Below are 17,304 nucleotides of genomic sequence, written 5' to 3'. Positions count from 1 at the left end.
CCCAAAAATTAAAATTATCCCATGATTTAGTCACTCTCAAGCCATCCTAGGTGTATATGAATATCTCCTTACAGCTGAACACAATCAGAGATATGTTTAAAAATATTCTGGCTCCACCAAGTTTTATATGGTAGTGAGGGACTGAAAATAAGACAATTGTCTCTACGATCAACTGAGCTCACAATGCTTTTGAGAAACGCAGCCCAGCATGATTTCTTCTCCAGCAACTCTAAAGATCGCTCATATGGTTTAATGATTAACATCTACAACTTCACCTTTATTTAAGAAGGAGAATCTCTCTGCATCTGCTCATGTAGCTTCAATAATACAACAGACAAGTGAACTTTCAAACTAAGACAATTGTTCTTCACTTTGAAAGACACAAATGCTGTTAACTGGTAAAAATGTTTAGTTGGTCTGACTAGAAGAGACTTCATCCACAGAACAAAGACAATATACTGTATATCTGTGCATTAACAACAGACACATAGATAACTTAATATAAAATAAAACGAATAAGAATAATAAAAGAATAATAAAAAGACATTTTGTGTATAAAATGTAAAAGAGATAATGTAAGTGTTAACTTTAGTAACGTGTAAACTTTATATCTTTTGACACATTTATGTGCTATACTTGACAATCACGTTTATGATTAGAAACATTTTAATCACTATGGAGTTCAATCTAAACATTATTATATTTGTAGGCCTGATACTGAAGAGCCTGAAGATTTCTGCTGACAGAATCATCTGAGCTTCTTCCTCCTGTTCACCTTTAAATAAAACAAAACCATCATTTGACTGAATACTAAAGCAACATTAATCATTCAATTTCACGTTTCTAATACACATGCTGCTTTATTTCATTGTAAAGTCTGAGTCTCTTCCATCTGTATGAAACACATTTACACGTTAATTACACATTTATTTCTCTTCATAGACACAGTAGTGAGACTCTTCTGTGGATCACCTGATGATTACTGCTCCTCTCATGATGATTTTAAACTATGATATAGAGCATCCGTCAGAGGTGTTTGGAGATTTTACTTTCTTAGAGACTTCTGGTGATTGATCTTCATCTACTCTTTAAGGTGAAACAGAAGAGAAAACAATCAGTGTTCAGTGGAACAAAGTGCAAATTAGTTACTATATTTCAATTACTGGAGCTGAAGCTGAACACACTGATTTTAGCAGGAGTGCAGCGTTTTCCTACAATCTGACCAAGTCTATTTTAAAACTGAAATGATTCACTACTGACACAATTAATAAAGCAGGTGTTGTTGTATAAAGCTGTGACAGTGTGCTTTTGTTCTCTTTCCTCCTTTGTGTTGAACATTTTAATAACTTCACATTTTCTTCTCACACAAACCCTTGCAATAAAGTTTAATGATAATTTCCTTTCACGAAAATTTGAAAGGTTTGTTCACATATCAGAGGTAAATGAAGATCTCTTTAATATCACAGTGATGTTTCCTCACCTCAGGTCACAGTTTGAGTCTCGTAACACGTCACTGAGCCGCTGCTTTGAGTCTCCTATCATATTGAATCTCAGATCAAGCTCTTTTAAAAACTGCAGTGCTTTTGAGTTAGTCAATGACTGAGTTAAAGAAGAAACATCTGTAATGCCACAATCCCATAGACTAGAAAGACACAAACAGAGGAAGAGAGATTATCTTACAAATAAATCATTAAGGTGAAGAATTTTACACAAATATAATGTGACAGACTCATTGTGAGATATTGAGTAAAAAAGTGTTTTAGTTTAAACTATTAAAGTGATTTTAAGCATTTTGATTCTTGTATGTGAAGAATGTTACTGACATCAAACTCTCCAGTTTACAGTGTGAATCCTTCAGTACGTCACATAGGTGCTTCACTCCTGTGTTTTCTAGTTTATTCTCACTCAGGATCAGCTCTCTCAGGTGTGACGGGTTTGATTTCAGAGCTGAAGTCAGGATGACACACTGTTTCTCTGTAATACTGCATCTATTCAGACTGAAGACAGAGAAATAACAATAGTTCACATGATGATCATCTTATTGAAGAGCTTCAGCAGCATTTAGTTTCCAATAGTCTATTTTGAAACCCAGTTACACTAGTTCTGTGAGCTGAAGATACTGTTTCTTCTCTTTCATTTTTAACTATTTATTTAAGCTCTATTCTTTATTCTCTGTTGAAAAGGCAGATTTCTGCAAGTACACAATCAGTACATCATATCAAATGCTGGAAATTCAACAATTACTAACTAACAATTACTAAAAAAAATGTGACCAATAGGGAAACCCCAGAAAGTGCACTGTTATAAAGAATGAAACATAAGTCCTGCTGTCTTAAAATAAATAAATTTCAATCACACTGTAACTGCTGTACAGTATAATGATACTAACTGTAGTTTCTCCAGCTTGAATTGTGGGTTCATCAGTAGATCACTGAGGTTTTTCACTCCTGAGTCTCCTAGTTTATTCCAGCTCAGGTCCAACTCTCTCAGTTGTGACGGGTTTGATTTCAGAGCTGAAGTCAGGATGACACACTGTTTCTCTGTAATACTGCATCCACTCAGACTGAAGACAGAAAGAGAAAATGACTCAAATCCATGTTCAGTTCATGTGTGAGTTAAATGAATCATGAATAAATGTCATACAGTCACTAATAAACCAGCAAAAACATGGAAACTTAATGATATACATGAACAAACCAAGACAGCAGCATTTAAGGATACTAGTTACAATCCAAGTCTGGATCTGTCCTTACTCCCAAAAATAAGTGAATTTATCACTGTAGATTAATATATATAAAATTGTGTTTCATCTCTCCTACATGTTAGATTTGTGATTAAAGACAGTGTTATTGTATTCTCCATTCATGACAATTTGTTACACTGTTTTTTAGTCTGTTCTCACTTCTGTCTTGTTTCACAGCAAAGATTTGTCAGATTCCAGCATATGAAACAATTTTACAGCCACAAAGTTTAAAATGCTTCAAAGTTTAATGTCCTTTTTACTGATACAGAAATTTTAAAGTAGTTTTGAAAGCTTAAAGTTTGGAGGTTTTCAGTTTGAAAGATTAAGTTTTAGTTTAGTGGTTTAGATAGATAGATAGATAGATAGATAGATAGATAGATAGATAGATAGATAGATAGATAGATTGAGTCTAAAGGTGATGATACACGTGGAAACTTTTTGAGCAATGTTGCCGGGAAACGTTGCTTGGGCACTTTCCCACTGAGAATGAGCAACAAATTTATATCTGGATACGTTAGATCGGTTGTGGGCAATTTTTTGAGATCCTCCAATCAGAATGTTAGCAGTGACCCATTCGGAGATTTCAGAAAAAATTCAAACAAGATGGCAGCCTCTCAGCGGCAGTGCAGTGGAGAAAAGGAGTGTGAACTTTTATCTTTTTACGCTAGTAAGTTGTCATGCGTCAACCCAAAACAGGGAATTTACCTAATATATTGCTTAAAATACCAACAACTGTCCAAAGTAATGCATTTAAGCTGTAATTAAGCCATTGAATGTTTTTAGTTAAATACTAAAAAGACAGGATCTGCTTAACGTCTGTAGTAGCATAGGCTGTAGGGCGTATGACTCGGGTTCAAATCCACCTTTTGATGAACTGCTCTTCTCCCTTTCCCTATCACAAATCATATCGGAAAGGCAATTATTTTTATTAAAAATGAAGATAATATTTGTAAAGTAGAAATAAAGTGCCTAACAAGTGTTTATTATAAAGTATTTATTGGGTTGGCAATAGATTTGCTCCTCTCTGATTAGTTGCTGCCAACTGTTCGTTGCCTTAATTAGTTGCCCTGTGTCTCACCAAGTTGCCCGTTGACGGCGACATTGCCCAGCAACAATGCTCAAAAAGTTGCCACGTGTATCATCACATTAATGGGCTTCAGTGTGTTTAAATTTTAATTTTGACAGCTGGAGTTTGAACAGTCTTGGCTCATCTGAACATTCCATCAATGAAAGGCAATGGGATTTTTCTGAGTTTTAAGAGTCATTTTTAGGAAAACCATAAGCCCGATCATTTAGAAAAAATAAAACATAAAAATAAAGCATAAAAATAAAGCATAAAGATAAAGCTTGGATGCGTCAGGATATTTATTAATATTTCTTTGATTATGTTCATCAGAAAGAAGAAAGTCATATACACCTAGGATGGTTTGTGGCTGAGTAAAGCTTGGGCTAATTTTCATTTGAAAGTGAACTAATCCTTTAATTAAAACCATTTCTGAATCTTTCTTCAGATGGAGATGCAGCGCTACAAATGATGTGACTTGTGCCCTGTTGTCTTAAAATAAAATACATGTAAATACAGTATAATGATACTAACTGTAGTTTGTCCAGCTTGAATTGTGGGTTCATCAGTAGATCACTGAGGTTTTTCACTCCAGAGTCTCCTAGTTCATTCCAGCTCAGGTCCAGCTCTCTCAGGTGTGACGGGTTTGATTTCAGAGCTGAAGTCAGGATGACACACTGTTCCTCTGTAATTCTGCATCCATACAGACTGAAGACAGAAAGAGAAAAGACAATGACTCAGATTTATGATGAACAACTAACATGTTTATCTTCATCCAGCAGACTTTGCTGACAAATAAACAGGGATATCCAGGTGCAGGTAACATGGAGGAAGATGACACATTGTTCATTTAAATATACTACGACATTGTAACAATATAAATGCTGAAATCATCAATCTATTTATGTTAGTTTACACATTCATTTCATTTCATCTTTAAGGTTCTTTCATGTCATTGTCACCCTTGGTTTGATCACTGGGACAAATGTGTTTATGTCGGTTGTTTTCAGACACATTGTCAACTCACTAACACTTTACAATAATCTTTCATTTGTTATCATTAACTACATTAGTTAACATGAACCAATGATGGACAATACTAGTACAGCATTAAATAACCCTAATGAAAGTGGTGGATCCAAAATGGTCAATATTCATATTCATGCATTTTATTCATATTTATGTTAATCATTTATGGCTTATGATTTATCAATTTTACTTTTGATTTCATATATTTATGTACTTCTACTTTATATATTAATTCTCATCATATTTTCAAGTATTTACTTGCTATTGTACCCTTATGGTCATTCTTCAGGTGTCTTTAAGAGTATGTATGCTTGCTATATTCAATTGTTCTTCAAGTGTTCCAGTGTGACAGGTCACACTGACACGTTTGTGGTTAGATATTGGATTCCTGCCAAGTACTGCAGAAGTGATGTTTTTCAGAATTAATTGCTCATTTGAACTTAAAGGTGCCATCGAATGTTTTTTTACAAGATGTAATATAAGTCTAAGGTGTCCCCTGAATGTGTCTGTGAAGTTTCAGCTCAAAATAACCCATAGATTTTTTTTAATTAATTTTTTTAACTGCCTATTTTGGGGCATAATTAGAAATGCGCCGATTCAGGGTTGCGGCCCCTTTAAATGCTCACGCTCCCGCCCATGGAGCTCGCGCTTGCCTTAAACAGTGTATAAACAAAGTTTACACAGCTAATATAACCCTCAAAATGGATCTTTACAAAGTATTCGTCATGCATACTGCATGCATGCGTCGGATTATGTGAGTATTGTATTTATTTGGATGTTTACATTTGATTCTGAATGAGTTTGAGGCTGTGCTCCGTGGCTAACGGCTAATGCTACACTGTTGGAGAGATTTATAAAGAATGAAGTTGTGTTTATGAATTATACAGACTGCAAGTGTTTAATAATGAAAATAGCGACGGCTCTTGTCTCCGTGAATACAGTAAGAAACAATGGTAACTTTAACCACATTTAACAGTACATTAGCAACATGTTAACGAAACATTTAGAAAGACAATTTACAAATATCACTAAAAATATCATGTTATTGTGGATCATGTCAGTTATTATCGCTCCATCTGCCATTTTTGCTATTGTACTTGCTTGCTTACCTAGTCTGATGATTCAGCTGTGCACAGATCCAGACGTTAATACTGCCTGCCCTTGTGTAATGTCTTGAACATGGGCTGGCATATGCAAATATTGGGTCGTACATATTACTGTTACGTATCAGTCGGTGTTATGTTGAGATTCGCCTGTTCTTCGGAGGTCTTTTAAACAAATGAGATTTATATAAGAAAGAGGAAACAATGGAGTTTGAGACTCACTGTATGTCATTTCCATGTACTGAACTCTTGTTATTTAACTATGCCAAGATAAATTCAATTTTTAATTCTAGGGCACCTTTAATATGTCTGTTATTATTTCTGCTGACATTTGATAATGTAAGATTCGCAAAATTCCCTTAAGTGGGTCAAAACAACCAACTATTTTTGACACTGGACCAGTCTGACATAATGGGTAAAACCATTTAACCTTTTCTTATTAGAACAAAAACATCAGTTTGAGTGGGATGTAAATTTCCCTATATGCTTATGGTATAATATGGACTGAGTCGTTGATAGTTTAGCTTTTTCCTCCTTTGCTCTCCTTGGCTTCTGCTTCTTCTCTCTTATCTGCAAATGTCTTAATTATTGTTCTTTTTGATCTTCATCTATTAGATACAATACTCTGGTATTGATAACATTTTAACTATAAAAATATACAATAAAATTTTACAAAACTAGTAAAACTGGAATAGTACAAAACTATTAATTACTTCTTTCTGATTGTTATTTTACCTTTTGGTTTTATTAAATATTTTCATTATCGATTAAAGTTTGCGTGTGAGGCTAAATTTAATTGAAATGAATAAATCATTTTTATACAACGTCATCAACAGCCTGTATCTCATTTTCTCAAGTTTTTGCATCAGAAAGTTTCAACATTTACTAATACAGTTTTAAATACAAGAGTTTTTTGTTAACGTCAGTTAATCCACTATGAACGAACATGAACAATGAATAATTGTATGAACGAACATTAACAGATTAAGGAATAAAAGTATTTTATTAATCAAGTTTTGGGAAAAAAAACACATTGTTCTGCCAAAAGTGAACACCTTCTCAAAGCACTTCACTCAAACGAGGCCTCGGTATCAGGAGTAACATCACTAGAATAAAGCTGCACTTGTGTTCAGTCAACTTGCCTTCGGTGGATCTTATTATAGGCAGATACTGATCATAGATTTTTTTTTTTTTAAATGCACTTGTTCAAAAGTTACAGTTTATGCTGCACCAAAATTAGACATTTTACATTTTGTGAAATACAAACATTAAACTGAAAGCAGTTATGAACAGTTCTGATGTCACAAAAAAAAAAAAAAAACACTTACATTTACACAGAATTAACCTGTGAAAGTTAGGAAAGACATCTCTGTTTTTATAGTGCAGCTGATTTCTCAATCTATCAATTATTTGAAGTTTTCTGAGCTCTGGAAGAAAATCATTGTTCTCCCTCTACAGTAACTGAAATAATTAAATTATTAATTAAATATTTAAAACTTGATGTCACATTTAAATTGTGTGTTTTTAATTTCCTGTTTAATTGTATTTCTTTACATTGTTGTGGCTGAGAAAAACTGCTTTGACTCAAATACATGAGGAAATATTGTTATCAGCTACAGTATCATTATTAAAAGTACAATTAAAAGTAATGTAATATTTTAAACAAATGAACAATACTCACGTCAGTGTGTTGAGTCGACAGTGTTTATCCTGCAGTAGAGTAGCGATCTGATTCACTTGTGTGTCTCCTAGTTCATGATCACTCAGATCCAGTTCTCTTAGGAGTAACGAGTTTTTACCCACAACTCTCTTCACATACTGACAGGCTTCATCTGCAGCAGCACTCAAAAATCTGCAGAAGAGTCAATTCAGTTCTCAACTAAATGTCTGTTGCATAACAAAAATGATTGATAAGATAAATAACTGAATTATTGTTCTAAAGACAAGCTCTAGTTAGTTATTTAGATGCAACACTTTTCTTTGAACATTTAAATACACAACTAAATATATAAATATTTGAAAAAAGTTATTTAAAAGAAACTAGAGCAACACTCAGTCCTAAAGCAAACTCATAAAAACAGAAACGTCCAACAGAGCAGAAGGGCAAAAGCTCACTAGATCATGATTTTCAGTATGAATACAGAGTGTGAAATTAAGGCCTCAAGATCTTTCTGGTTTTTAAGCAGAAGGAGTGAGAAACATCAGCAGAGAAAACTGGCTTGTGAAACAATGTTTGTGAAGATCTGGAGACTCATTGACCTGCTGTAGAGATACAGTGAATCTGGGCTTGATATGAAAACAACTGTGTTCAGAAAACAATTTGACTGAAATATTTTCTAGAATTTTTAATGAGAAATGTGCACAAAACATGTTAATTGTCAAGGTATGCCATACTAAAGAATACTAACCCATAATGTCTATTTGACCTGTAGCTTGTACCACAACTAATAAGTTTTATGCAACAAATTGTCCAGCTTATTGTATAACTAAAATAATATATTTGTTATGAATATTTACCTTGCATATAACTAATTTTGTTAATTATTTCATCCCGTCTCACCTCAGTGTCTTCAGTTGACAGTTTGGATCCTGTAGTAAATCATTGAGCTCCTTCACTCCTGATTGTCCAGGATCATTTCCTGTGAGATCCAGCTCTATCAGGTGTGAAGGGTTTGATCTCAGAGCTGAAGCCAGAGCTTTATAACCTTCTTCTGTTACACTGCAGTTAGAGAGTCTAGAACAGGAATGAAAACATGCAGATGATTAATCAGTTAAACTGGAACAACAGAAATCAACAGAAAAGTGAATTTTATTTTGTTCTTTGATCAAATGTATTGAAAGTTAGTTGTAAAAACTGACAACTGAATATGGAGGCAAGCAAAAGGCACAGAGAACTTTAATATGTTAGACATCAACATCATTTCAAGATTTCAGTTATCTAAAATTGTACAGCTGTGAAAGTCTTTGATCTGAATGATTCACAACAAGCAACCTGAAAATGGTTGAAAAAAATGAGAAAACTAAAGTAAAACTAAAGACCTAATTAAAACTAAAGACCTAATTAAAGTCCAGACTTCAACTTAGGCTCAATGTGAGATATTGAGTTTAAAGTGTTATAGTTTAAACTGTTAGTGATTTTAATCATTTTGATTCTCGTACAGGTGCTGGTCATATAATTATAATATCATCAAAAAGTTGATTTATTTCACTAATTCCATTCAGAAAATGAAACTTGTATATTATATTCATTCATTACACACATACTGATATATTTCAAATGTTTATTTCTTTTAATTTTGATGATTATAACTGACAACTAAGGAAAATCCCAAATTCAGTATCTCAGAAAATTAGAATATTACTTAAGACCAATACAAAGAAAGGATTTTTAGAAATTTTGGCCAACTGAAAAGTATGAACATGAAAAGTATGAGCATGTACAGCACTCAATACTTAGTTGGGGCTCCTTTTGCCTGAATTACTGGAGCAATGCGGCGTGGCATGGAGTCGATCAGTCTGTGGCACCGCTCAGGTGTTATGAGAGCCCAGGTTGCTCTGATAGTGGCCTTCAGCTCTTCTGCATTGTTGGGTCTGGCATATCGCATCTTCCTCTTCACAATACCCCATAGATTTTCTATGGGGCTAAGGTCAGGCGAGTTTGCTGGCCAATTAAGAACAGGGATACCATGGTCCTTAAACCAGGTACTGGTAGCTTTGGCACTGTGTGCAGGTGCCAAGTCCTGTTGGAAAATGAAATCTGCATCTCCATAAAGTTGGTCAGCAGCAGGAAGCATGAAGTGCTCTAAAACTTCCTGGTATACGGCTGCGTTGACCTTGGACCTCAGAAAAAACAGTGGACCAACACCAGCAGATGACATGGCACCCCAAACCATCACTGACTGTGGAAACTTTACACAGGACCTCAAGCAACGTGGATTGTGTGCCTCTCCTCTCTTCCTCCAGACTCTGGGACCCTGATTTCCTAAGGAAATGCAAAATTTACTTTCATCAGAGAACATAACTTTGGATCACTCAGCAGCAGTCCAGTCCTTTTTGTCTTTAGCCCAGGCGAGATGCTTCTGACGCTGTCTGTTGTTCAAGAGTGGCTTGACACAAGGAATGCGACAGCTGAAACCCATGTCTTGCATGTCTGTGCATAGTGGTTCTTGAAGCACTGACTCCAGCTGCAGTCCACTCTTTGTGAATCTCCCCCACATTTTTAAATGGGTTTTGTTTCACAATCCTCTCCAGGGTGCGGTTATCCCTATTGCTTGTACACTTTTTTCTACCACATCTTTTCCTTCCCTTCGCCTCTCTATTAATGTGCTTGGACACAGAGCTCTGTGAACAGCCAGCCTCTTTTGCGATGACCTTTTGTGTCTTGCCCTCCTTGTGCAAGGTGTCATTGGTCGTCTTTTGGACAACTGTCAAGTCAACAGTCTTCCCTATGATTGTGTAGCCTACAGAACTAGACTGAGAGACCATTTAAAGGCCTTTGCAGGTGGTTTGAGTTAATTAGCTGATTAGAGTGTGGCACCAGGTGTCTTCAATATTGAACCTTTTCACAATATTCTAATTTTCTGAGATACTGAATTTCACTTTTTGAATGTAATTAGTGAAATAAATCAACTTTTTGATGATATTCTAATTATATGACTAGCACCTGTATGTGAAGAATGTTACTGACCTCAATCTCTCCAGTTTACAGTGTGAATCCTTCAGTACGTCACATAAGTGCTTCACTCCTGTGTTTTCTAGTTTATTCCCACTGAGGTCCAGCTCTCTCAGGTGTGACGGGTTTGATTTCAGAGCTGAGGTCAGGATGACACACTGTTTCTCTGTTATACTGCATCCATACAGACTGAAGACAGAAAGAGAAAAGACAATGACTCAGATCTATGATGATCAACTAACATGTTTAGCTTCATCTAGCAGACTTTTGCTGACAAATAAACAGGGATATCCAGGTGCAGGCAACATGGAGAAAGACGACACATTGTTCATTTAAATATACTACCGACATTGTAACAAAATAAAGGTTGAAATCATCAATCTATTTATGTTAGTTTACACATTCATTTCATTTCATCTTTAAAGGATTAGTCCACTTTTAAATAAATGTTTAGAAAAAAAATACAACTGTATATGCTTTATAAACACAAAATATCGCCTTGGAAACGGGAAGTACATTCAAGGTGATATTTTGTGTTTATAAAGCATAAACGGATGTAATTTTTTCGAAAATGACCGATCGTTTCTCTAGATAAGACCCTTATTCCTCGTCTGGTATCGTTTAAAGCCCTTTGAAGCTGCACTGAAACTGTAATTTTGACCTTCAATCGTCTGGAGGCCATTGAAGTCCACTATATGGAGAAAATCCTGGAATGTTTTCATCAAAAACCTTAATTTCTTTTTGACTGAAGAAAGACATGAACATCTTGGATGACATGGGGGTGAGTAAATTATCAGGAAAAGTTTATTTAAAAGTGGACTAAACCTTTAAGTTTCTTTCGTGTCAATGTCACCCTTGGTTTGATCACTGGAACAAATGTGTTTATGTTGGTTGTTTTCAGACACATTGTCGACTCACTAACACTTTACAATAATCTTTCATTTGTAACATTAACTACATTAGTTAACATGAACCAATGATCTACAATACCAGTACAGCATTTAATAACCTTAACCATCTACAGCACAGCGTTGCCCTCAGGCAACAGAAAGTTTTCTTAAGCCCTATGTTTAGTAAATTTTTCTTTAAATGATTACAACCAATTAGAAAGGTCGAGAACGTACCAAAGAACAGTTCAGTAAGGTGTTGGAGTCAATATCAAGCACCATTTAAAGGTGGGACATCCTGTTCTGACACATGGTCACAGGAGCACATGGTGTGAGAAGGCAATTTGCTTTAGTAATCTTATTTAAAACGACATGAACTGTACATAAAAAATATGTGTGTATGAAGGTTTAGAGAAGCCTTTTGTCAGGTTTTATGAAGTTTTTTTTTTTATTTTGCATGTTAGGAAATTCAGTTTCTCGTTTTGTTGCCTCAGGGCAACGTTGTGCGATAAGGGGTACTTTTCGAGGATGTTTTGGGCAATACCTCACATTGGCAACAATGTATTATAAGAAGGGAAGATGCAGGGTTCCTGGGTGTGCAAGAACACCCAAAGTGATGTGCAAAAATTGTAACATACACCACTATTTCACTGCAAAGAAGAACTGCTTTTTGAAGTTTTGTACGGAGTGAAATCTTATCACATGAAGTACATTATATGGCATAGCACACTACATGTTACAGACCTATGCATGTATCAAATTCAATATATCAATGTCTTATAGGTGTTTTTCCCTTTTTACTTAATGATTTCTTGAATTTAAAAAAAAAAAAAAAAATTGATTTTGATGATAATTTTCTCTTTGACTCTGTACCATTGTCGCACAACGAAGAAAATATTTGGCAATTTTTATTTATTTTTTTAATCAATAAAATGTTCCCAAATGAACCAAAAAAATTATGTGGAATATTTTTTTTCATGTGCCATCAACATGTGTGCAGTAGAGGGTTAATGTAAGATTCAACATTTACTAATACAGTTTTAAATACAAAAGTTTTCTGTTAACATCAGTTAATCCACTGTGAACGAACATGAACAATGAATAATTGTATAAACTAACATTAACAGATTAAGGAATAAAAGTATTTTCTTAAGCAGAAGACAATCAAACAAGTTCTGGAAAAGGTTAATTTGCTTTATTGCTGCACCGTGTGGCAGTATCACGTCTGTTCTAGGTTTTGTTTAGTTTATGTTTTCATGTCTTTTATTTTGTATAATTCTCACAGTCTTGCTCTTCATGTGATCTTGTCATGTGCTCCCCCTGTTCATGTGTCATGTTCTGATTGGTTCCTTGTTTTGTGTCACGTTTTCTTTGGTTCATTGTGTTCAGGTGTTTCTTGTTTGTTCATTAGTGTCTGTGTGTATATATAGCCCTCATGTTATCATTGTCCTTTGTCTGGCTTTGTTCCCTGTAAATGCTGTTGGTGAGGTTTATGTTCATGTTCCTTAGTCAAGTCTTTGTTATTTTAATTTTGTTCACATTTATTTAAATATAGCAGCACGTGTTCAATCCACTTGCCTTCAGCGTATCTTATTACAGGCAGATCCTGATCAGAGATTTTTCAAATGCACTTATTCAAAAGTTACAGTATATGCTGATCCAAAATTAGAGATTTTACATTTTGTGAAATACAAACAATAAATTGAAAGCAGTTATGAACAGTTCTGACACCAGCAATCAGTAAACATAATCACATTCAGCAGTCATGTTCAAAAAGAGCAATCAATATATGCACACTTATATTTAATTTACACAGAATTAACCTGTGAAAGTTAGGAAAGACATCTCTGTGTTTATAGTGCAGCTGTTTTTAATTTATCACTTATTTGAAGAGTTTTCTAAGATCTGGAAGAAAACACATGTTCTCCCTCTACAGTAACTGAAATAATTAAATTAATTAAATATTTAAAGCTTGATGTCACATTTAAATTGTGTTTTTAATTTCCTGTTTAATTTTATCACTTTACATTGTTGTAGCTGAGAAAAAACTACTCTAAATGAAATGTATGTGGAAATATTATTATCAGCTTCAGTAACATTACAATTAAAAGAAATATTTAAATTAGTAATAAGTAATATTTTAAATAAATGAACAATACTCACTTCAGTGTGTTGAGTCGACAGTGTTTATCCTGCAGTAGAGCAGCAATCTGATTCACTCCTGTGTCTCCTAGTTCATGTTCACTCAGATTCAGTTCTCTCAGCAGAAATGTTTTTTTACCCATGACTCTCTTCACATACTGACAGGCTTCATCTGCAGCAGCACTCAAAAACCTGCAGAAGAGTCAATTCAGTTCTCATCTAGTTAGTTATTTAGATGTAACACTTTTCTTTGAACATTTAAATACACAAATAAATATATAAATACTTGAAAACAAAGTCTAATAGAGTTATTTAAAAGAAACTAGAGCGACACTCAGTCCTAAAGCAAACTCATAAGAACAGAAACGTCCCACAGAGCAGAAGGGCAAAAGCTCACTAGATCATGATTTTCAGTGTGAATACAGAGTGTGAAATTAAGGCCTCAAGATCTTTCTGGCTTTTAAGCAGGAGGAGTGAGAAACATCAGCAGAGAAAACTGGCTTGTGAAACTGCATGTTTGTGAACATCTGGAGACTCCTAGACCTGCTGCAGAGATACAGTGAATCTGGACTTGATGGAAAACAATTGTGTTCAGAAAACAATTTTGAAAGGTTAGAATTTTTAATGAGAAGTGTGCACAAAAACAAAATTGTGCATGTTAATTGTCAAGGTATACCATACTCCAGAATAGCACATATACTGACCCATAATATCTACTTGACCTGTAGCTTGCACCACAACTAATCTGTGTTGACGGTTATCATCATCATGTCAGAACCCGCAGCATCTGATCTGATCTTGATCATTTTGATTCATTGTGCTCCGATGCTTCCTGAAGCAGTGTTTTGAAATCGGCCATCATTATAGAAGTCGTTATTTTGTTTTTCTTGGCGCACCAAAAATATTCTTGTCACTTTATAATATTAATATTGAACCACTGTACTCACATGAACTGATTTAGATGTGATTGTAGTACCTTTATGGATCTTGAGAGAGGAAATGTCATTGCTCCCTATGAAGGCCTCACGGAGCCATCGGATTTCAACTAAAATATGTTAATTTGTGTTCCGAAGATTAACGAAGGTTTTACGGGTGTGAAACGGCATGAGGGTAAGTAAATGACAGAATTTTCATTTTTGGGTGAACTAATCATCATACCATATCAAACATAAAGTCTGTTAGAACACCATCTATGGGAACAGCTGATTAGTCACATGGGTTTAATGTTCGCTATGTCAGAATTTATTTGGCAAATTATTTCATCCAGTCTCACCTCAGTGTCTTCAGTTGACAGTTTGGATCCTGTAGTAAATCATTGAGCTCCTTCACTCCTGATTGTCCAGGATCATTTCCTGTGAGATCCAGCTCTATCAGGTGTGACGGGTTTGATCTCAGAGCTGAAGCCAGAGCTTTATAACCATCTTCTGTTACACTGCAGTTAGAGAGTCTAGAACAGGAATGAAAACATTCAGCTGATTAATCAGTTAAACCTGAACAATAGAAATCCTCAAAGTGAATTTTAGTTTGTTCTTTGTATGAATGTATTGAAAGTTAGTTGCAAAAACTGACAAATGAATATGGAGGCAAACAAAAGGCACAGATAACTTTAATATGTTAGACATCAACATCAGTTTCAAGGTTTTAATTATCTAAAACTGTACAGCTGTGAAAGTCTTTGATCTGAATGATTCACAACAAGCAACCTGAAAATGGTTGAAAAACGAGAAAACTAAGGTTTAGGAATGGCCTAATTCAAGTCCAGACTTCAACTCAAAATCACTTTAACAGTTTAAACTAAACCACTTTATATTCAATATCTCACAGTGAGTCTAAGTATTTTGATTCTTGTATGTGAAGAATGTTACTGACCTCAGTCTCTCCAGTTTACAGTGTGAATCCTTCAGTGCGTCACATAAGTGCTTCACTCCTGAGTCTCCTAGTTTATTCCAGCTCAGGTTCAGCTCTGTCAGGTGTGATGGGTTTGATTTCAGAGCTGAAGTCAGGATGACACATTGCTTCTCTGTAATACTGCATTCACTCAGACTGAAGACAGAAAGAGAAAAGACAATGACTCAGATCTATGATGATCAACTAACATGTTTAGCTTCATCCAGCAGACTTTTGCTGACAAATAAACAGGGATATCCAGGTGCAGGTAACATGGAGAAAGACGACACATTATCTATGTTTGCATCACCCTGTTTTTATGCACATTTTTAAGTACAGCATTAGAAACGAGCGATGGAAACACCAAATTTCGGAAAAAAAAAAAGTTTTTATGCTCGTTTGAGGTGGTTTCGACTGAGGTGATATTTGCCGAATAAATTCTGACATAGCGAACATTAAACCCACGTGACTAATCAGCTGTTCCCATTGATGGTGTTCTAACAGACTTTATGTTTGATATGGTATGATGAATTAAAGGGTTAGTTCACCTAAAAAAGAAAATTCTGTCATTAATTACTCACCCTCATGTTGTTCTACACCTGTAAGACCTTCGTTCATCTTCAGAACACAAATTAAGATAAAGATTTGATTTTTGATAAAAATCTGGGGCCGTATTCACAAAACATCTTAAGGCTACAAGTAGCTCCTAAATTGCTGATTTAGGAGAAACTCTTAAAATAAATGGGCGTGTCAGTCCTAATTTTAGGAGTCCTACATTTTTGCTCTAAGAGTATTTCACAAAGCATTTTAGTACTAAAACTAGCTCCTAAATCTGTGAAACGTTAGGAGTAGTCAAGAGGACTCCTAAATCACTAAGACCAAATCACAAACAATCCTAATCCACCCAAAGACACTGTACACCATTGAGGCAATAGCGATAGAGCCTTTGGTGCTGAACTTTTTCTTCATAAATGCAATATATTTTGATTTATAGATTTGAATCTACGATGAGGTGCCAAAAATAAATCTTTAACAAATAAATAAATATGTGACCCGTCACGGAAACCAGGGACACAAGTCAGCAGCACAACTATTGAGCAAACTGAGAAAGAAGCGTTTTTTTTTTTTCAAAATTGGTGATTTTCGTTTTTTTGCAGAATCTGTTAGTTGAGATCACGAAGAAGCATCTCTGTGTTTTAGGTAGCAGTATTGGTTTATTTAAAAGCGTACATTTTGAGGTTGAAATCGGCTTGTTTTTCTGGGATTCTGTCTCACAGTAGGGGCGTGTCATTGTCTGTTTGTATTTCCATACTGGAATCGGATACGCCGGCTTTTGTTTCTTTTGTTATTGCCGCTGCCCTCCAAGGGAAGCGTGGCTACTTATTTATGCAGCGCTCTGGCCGGCTCAAGCTGATATCAAAATTGAATGAAGATGGACGCCGCAAAGAATATTGCAGACGAGCTGATCCGTGGCCGTTACACCGAAAATGTTTTGAAGTACAACATACGGCTGGATTCTTTAGCTGCGGAAAAAAGAGTGGCAGGACATGCGAATTATTGGACATTTAGAGGCAAACAGACGCATAGTAGTGCAAACTTCGGAGATGGTTACATCCACAAAGAAGACCCCGACAAAGAGTGCCCGAACAACTTATTTCATTGGAGGCAACGAGATCTTTTCTGTTTCTTATGGGGTGAGTTTCCATAAACATCAAAGTTTGTCGTTTTGTGTTCATTCTAAGAACACGTAGGCTACACGTTATCTCATGTGTCTTTTG

The 17,304-nt window shown here is 35.2% G+C and overlaps 1 protein-coding gene across 1 annotated transcript in view; it reads right to left on the bottom strand.

The window, feature by feature from the left end:
* Positions 1 to 787: 787 nt before the first annotated feature.
* LOC125250342 (NACHT, LRR and PYD domains-containing protein 3-like) overlaps positions 788 to 17,304 on the bottom strand; it is a 33,442-nt gene continuing 16,925 nt past the window's right edge. Inside the window, exons 6-12 of the mRNA XM_048162872.1 lie at positions 14,913 to 15,084; positions 10,626 to 10,799; positions 4,341 to 4,514; positions 2,390 to 2,563; positions 1,824 to 1,997; positions 1,481 to 1,642; positions 788 to 1,086 (exon numbers count right to left, since the gene is read on the bottom strand). Of these exons, the coding sequence (XP_048018829.1) occupies positions 1,008 to 1,086; positions 1,481 to 1,642; positions 1,824 to 1,997; positions 2,390 to 2,563; positions 4,341 to 4,514; positions 10,626 to 10,799; positions 14,913 to 15,084 (1,109 nt within the window). The 3' untranslated portion in view covers positions 788 to 1,007. The remainder of the gene's footprint in view (positions 1,087 to 1,480; positions 1,643 to 1,823; positions 1,998 to 2,389; positions 2,564 to 4,340; positions 4,515 to 10,625; positions 10,800 to 14,912; positions 15,085 to 17,304) is intronic.

The sequence above is a fragment of the Megalobrama amblycephala genome, linkage group LG17 (assembly GCF_018812025.1).
Source record: "Megalobrama amblycephala isolate DHTTF-2021 linkage group LG17, ASM1881202v1, whole genome shotgun sequence".
NCBI classification, from domain to species: domain Eukaryota; kingdom Metazoa; phylum Chordata; class Actinopteri; order Cypriniformes; family Xenocyprididae; genus Megalobrama; species Megalobrama amblycephala.
This window is presented reverse-complemented; position numbering and strand designations above follow the sequence as displayed.